Below are 6,141 nucleotides of genomic sequence, written 5' to 3'. Positions count from 1 at the left end.
ACCATTATCTCTCTCATATATTCGATAGAGTTATTATTACCACTATTTTCGCAATGTAGAGTAATCCAATTGTAATGCTAATTATATAGCCGTATAACGAACGATGAGAGGAAAATAGATACGAAGTTATCGTGGCGCCTTTATCCCCGACAGATGTCGGCCCCGACGACAAATCGCAAATGATCGAAGCGATCGCGAATCATCGCGTCGCTCGGAGGAATTCCTCCTTTTTTTCCATTTTCTTTTTTTACGCGGGAGGGGAATGACACGACGTTTATTTCTCGAAAGTACGCGCGGCGATGAGTCGCGCGACGCCGACAGCCGACCGGCCGAGACGGCGCGCAGGTTGACGCAGGTTGACGCACGTAGTGCCGAGTGCATCGCATCACGCTGACCACGCACGCGAATCGTCACGTCGACTCACACGGTCTATTTACACCGCGGCGCGACGTGATTGGCTCGACTCCGAAGTGGAGACGGCTGGAGACGGCTGGCGCAACTGACACATGCGCGTGCCGACGTGCGTCAAAACAAAGCACGGCAGCGCTGCCCTCCCGGCAGCATTTTATCGCGATTGTCCGTAGCGGCAGGTTGCGTTGTATCGTTGCTCGAGTCGAGTTGTGAGCGTCGTCAGCGTCCTGTCGCGCACATATACTATATTATACTATACGTTTACGTGCGTTTCTGGCGTCTCGTTTCTGGTGCTCGCTCGCCCCTTAGCTCCGTTTCTTTCTATTTCCTCATCGCGAGCGATTACACTCCCACGAGTGCCATACACGGCGCATCGTACGGCGATGTCGTCCTCGGCGAAGTACACGTCGGACGAGCAGCTGAGCGGTAAGTAAAGCGCAAAAAGTTGGAAAAACCATACGCGCCGCACCGATCATCTACACGTCAGACGCGACGGCCATTTCGCGCGATGTGCGTGTCCGCCCACCCGCCCGCCCGCCTGCCTCTTGTCCTCCTTCACTTCCTGTAAAGCGTAAACAAACGTACTTCATCGCCGATGTTGCTCCGTTCGTTTTTCTGGAGCGTCAACGTCGAGAAGAAGCGACTATCAGATTCGATTGATGTCTCGCTGCCGTTCAAATCCTTGGAGAACAATTGTTCCTTCGATAAATTTTCACTTTCGTTATCTGACGATCTCGGCGCGTCTCCGATAATCGGAGCAATCCGTTGGATCCGAAATAAATTGGCGCGACGCGACGCCACGCGTCGCGGCGCAGTTTTGGCGCCATTTCGGGCCTACTTTCAACGCGCCGCGTCGCGCCCGGTGCAAGATTCAATTTTTCATGTCTCGCGCGCGCAAATCGATACTTCATACCCCGGCCGGAGCTTCGCGTGAAGTTGCACGGGGAGCGAGACGAAGCGGACCAAGCGAAATACGCCGGATTTGTAAAGTCCCGTCACGCGCTTCTCGTGGAAGTAACAATGCCTGCTGCCTCTCGATACCTTCAGTTTTTTTCTTATTTCATTTAATTTTTTGTTTTTTTTACATTCTACATTCTCGATACGCTATTTTCTTCTAGTTTTTTTTTTTTTAAGAAGTATCCCTCTCGACATCTAGAATCTGATTTTTTTTAATTCTATGAAATTCTTTTGTACATTTTATATTTTCGATACATTCGATATACGCTTTTCTACATTTAGATTTTTATCTTCGGTTATTTTTTGATTATTTTTTTTTAAAATAAAGTGTTACGGAATTTCATTATTTTCTTTATAGTATTATAGAATGTTTTGCTCCCAAGTAAATAAATGCAAATATCTTTTATTGTATATCCGCTTCCTTTGATATACGTATAAACAGATAAAATATTTGTGGTTAGCAATGCGATTTAATCGTGTTATATTTATTCGGAAATAAAAATAGCACGGACATTTACGGAAATGTTCAATAATAACTATTATATTTGTAAATCAAAGACTTAATTACTTTCTATGCATTATTTCCGTTTTTTCTTCCGCATTTGCTGAATAAAGTAAGATAAGATAAGAGAACGTTTCAATATATAATATGTGTTTCAATATATAATATGTGTCAAAGGAGTCGTGAATTATCAATGATTATTTTATCAAGAATTTAAGAGAAATGACTTGTGTGTGAAAAAAAATAAAATAAATTTTAATAAATATTTATTTGAATAGTAAATTAAACATTTACTTACAGTAAATAAATATTTACTCCAGAAAAAAATAATTGTTAAATCAAATTAATAGTTCTTGCAAGGGAAAAACGATTTTGTTAAAATATTTAAAAATATACGAATTTCGAACATGATGAGCAGAAAGTTTTAACATTCTAGCAATTAGTTTGAGGATCCTATATAATTTGTTCGATTTAACGAAGTTATATTTAAATTTGAATCTAGCTAAATTTTTACATACTTTAGCAAAATGACCTTTCTATGTCCAAATAAATATATTTTTAGATTTAATAAACATTTATTTTGTACTTGATTGAATTAAAAGAAAAAGAAACTTGATAACAAACTCGCAAAATTAATTCCATAGTCAAAATTGCGCGCTTCGCGCGAAAAAATTTTCGTAGAACCTGCCAATATTTTTTACAATTTTTACATAGTCTCGTAATATGGTTTTATAATTTCCTCAGGAAACTTTAGACTGCGAGAAAGCCGATATTTCTGTGGTTATCCTTTTACAGTAAAAGAGGCTCTATTATAATATTTCATAAAACATGCTGGTAATAATAAAAAAAATGCGAGACTTTGTAAATAACTTTATCATTTTTGTAATGATTTCTACAAGAAATAATTTATTCAATACGTTCTCTTCATAGTCTTTGTTCTGCTCCCCTAATTAAATTTCAAACCGTAATTGCTAAGATTATTATTATATGCCGAGATTACTGAGATAATAAAATCTTTACATTTCTTAATTAAATTTTATCTGCGCTTTTGTTTATAAAATCTTTTAATTGTATCTTTTAAGTCGAATTATGTAGAGAGCTCATTTTACCGATTAATTTTAAATTGTTTCGTTACTCACTTTGCCATGTGAATCTCATGTACGAAAGCCACTTGAATCGGCACGCGTATATACTTTTACTACTGCAATCTTTATCTTTGTTTGTTTTGCAAAGTGTCGTCTGGTCGATAAAAGATTTCTTCGACGAAAAAAGACATAGGCACCTGTTTTCATCTTATGGTTGCATCGCGATCCTATCTGTTTCTTCTCCTATCTGTTTCTTCTCCACGACACGTGTCTTCTCTCGCTCGTGTTGAATTACAAGTCATATCTTTTTAACGTTAACAATAGCCGGTGTCGTTCTCGGCGATATGAATCGCGAGATAAAATAATGTTTTGCAAAAAGTATTCGAGACGTTATAAACTGCAACGCTAAATTTATCCGCGGCTCGGATTACGGTCTCTAGTTTCCCTCGTCGTATTATGAGAAATTAGATACCGTTTCTGTAATTTCTGGATTTCTTTATTAACACTGTAAAGTAATTTTCATTTATTTTTTACTTCTGTGTAAACTTCTATTTTGCTTTTTGCACATGAGTTTATACTGAAAAAAATACTAAATTTTAATAAATATTTGTTTGAATAATTTTAAGTAAATATTTATTAAATACAAATATATATTTATTTGATACAAAAACCATTTAACTATTATTTTTTAAAATAAATATTTTATTTATTTGCTGTAAGTAAATGTTTAGTTAGTACTATTCAAAGAAATATGCATTAAAATTTAGTAAATTTTAATTGCAATGCTGTTTTCATGTAAACGTCTAATGGTATCTTCGATCACTGTATGATTTATTCACGTATATTCCGACTCCCGGAAATCATCCATAAATAGTTCGACCTATTAACATGATAAAGTATTTAATTCCAGAGGCAGCCGAATAAATCTCGGAATGAATAGCGAGTTATTTCAAAGCGAATTTAACAAAAAATCTTAATTGTTCTTCGGAGAACAGAAATGGAAGTCGAAGAGAATGAAAATGTAAAACAGCTTATAAATTTTGTGCTATAAAAAAAGTGTTAATTTTTTGCTTCTTTTTTGGAATTGTTGCAATCATTTTTGATATTCTAAAAATAATCATCTTCTCTTTTGCCTTCTTCATCGACGCGAATAGAAATGGGTCAGTGTCCTGCGAACTCGCGTGGCCCGAGTGTTCTATTTAAATTGGACGAGCCCTAATGAATACGTCGCTCGGTCAAGATCAGGGTCGTATCTGTCACAATGAATATCGTCGTCACGTCTTTCTTGTCGTTAATTGAAATCGTATAATAAGATAATGTATTATGCGCAACAGAACTAATAACATGAACAATGCTAGAACGTTCAATGTCACGCTTGATCGAAAAATAATGTTACAATACTTATTGGTGTCTAAACTATCGGAGTGATATCAGTTTAGATAATTTAGATATTGATAAGAAGATAATGTTACTTTGTGATCAAGAATGGCATTGTATGTTCTAGCGTTAAATTATCGATATTATTTCTGCGGTGCGTGTTAAATTTACTGATAAAAGAATTACACCCAATTTAAGTTATTTTTAACCATTTCTATTGGTTGTCATTGCTCCAATTCAATGTGTCGTTAATTTAACTGAAACAATGAAGTTGAACCATTGAACTAAAAAAAATGTAACTCACTTTGACTCAAGTTTACTTTATGATTTACTAAATATATACGTTAATTTCAAATTTAATTTATTAATTATTAAATGCATACATTAATATGATATTGTTTACTTTGAAACTACAATCATATAAATTAATGGATTGATTTACATTTTGACACGGGAATTATAAATAGCGAAATATTATTGAATTTAAGAGATTGAGTTATTATTCCTCCTGAAATCTAAGTAAATCTCGTAATTACAGCTCATACAATGAAATAATCGCAGAATTTCTGAACGATTTTAGAAAACAAAAAATCTTGAAATTTATTTTTCTTTTCTGCACTCTTTGATTTGCAAAGTGTGATAAATAAGACTCGGTTTTTCTGATTTTTTTTTTATCTGATTTTCATTATCTGATTAACTTGTTTTTTTAACTTAAACTTTTAACCTTAAACTTGATGATAATGTAAAAATTGTATTTTTCTAGCTATGATTCATTAAACTAATAATAATTTTAATTGTAATTTTAAAAAGTACAAAACACACATCATCAGTTTAATGATTAATCATATCTAGAAAAACACAATTTTTACATTATCATCAAGTTAAGTCTAAATCACGAATTAATCAGAAAACGAAAAACCGGGCCTAAATAAGTTTACGCGTTAATTACGTATTAATTACGTGATTAAAATGTGAAAATTAATTTAATCGAGAAATTAATATTATATCGCAACATGAAGTAAATGCTTGGATACGCGATGTCTCCGAGATAACTAGTGCAAGAGAGAAACTGCGTTTCGGAAGAATGAGTCATCTTCGCGAGTTCGTTCCCATTCGCGGTAACGTGATACGCGATCCTTCGCACGTCGTTCTAACAGATCTACGTGATCGTCCTCAGGGGCCTGGGACTCATCAGAGCGGCGTTGACCCGAAATCATGAGAACGTACTCAGGAGCCTACGTGACTCGGCTCACGCGAATACTCGGACACTCTCTCAAACAACTCGTCAAACCACTTGGCAGAAATGTCCGAATTTCCATTGAATCGTTTTCGTCGAGCAATTTTCGACAAAAACTTTCGATAAATACACAAATGGATTTAAATATTAAGTATGTACGCCAATATAATTCACTCGTCAATATCGGTGATTAAATTATATTATTGTATAAATAGATATTTTTAAATAGATAGATTAAAGTAAATTGTAATCATCAGTATCAGTCAGAAATTATCCATCTGACATTATTTGCGATATTATTAAGATAAGTATTTATCTCGATTTTCCTTTATTCATTTATAATTTACTTATCGTCGTACAATAGAAGCAATTATTATTGACCGAGCAGTTATTATTGACTATTTCTGTTTTTAGATTGATATTATATTTTTTTATATAAAAGATAAAATTTTGAAATTCTTTGATTTTTCAATATTTGATTTTCAATATTTTTCAACTATTAGATGTAGTTAAAAGAAATCCATTATTTTTCCATTCAATTTCATGCAAAAATAATGGATTTCTTTTTATTA

At 34.3% G+C, this 6,141-nt stretch overlaps 1 protein-coding gene and 1 pseudogene across 1 annotated transcript in view; both read left to right on the top strand.

Moving 5' to 3' along the window:
- The first annotated feature begins 84 nt into the window (after positions 1–84).
- Positions 85–624, top strand: LOC105617791 (annotated as a pseudogene).
- A 170-nt stretch (positions 625–794) lies between these two features.
- Positions 795–6,141, top strand: part of LOC105617780 — a 32,143-nt gene continuing 26,796 nt past the window's right edge. The window contains exon 1 of the mRNA XM_012199338.1: positions 795–837. Coding sequence (XP_012054728.1) covers positions 795–837 — 43 coding nt within the window. The remainder of the gene's footprint in view (positions 838–6,141) is intronic.

Source organism: Atta cephalotes (assembly GCF_000143395.1).
Source record: "Atta cephalotes unplaced genomic scaffold scaffold00001, whole genome shotgun sequence".
Classification (NCBI taxonomy): Eukaryota; Metazoa; Arthropoda; class Insecta; order Hymenoptera; family Formicidae; genus Atta; species Atta cephalotes.
Note: the sequence above shows the minus strand (reverse complement) of the source record. Positions and strands in the feature narration are given on the sequence as shown.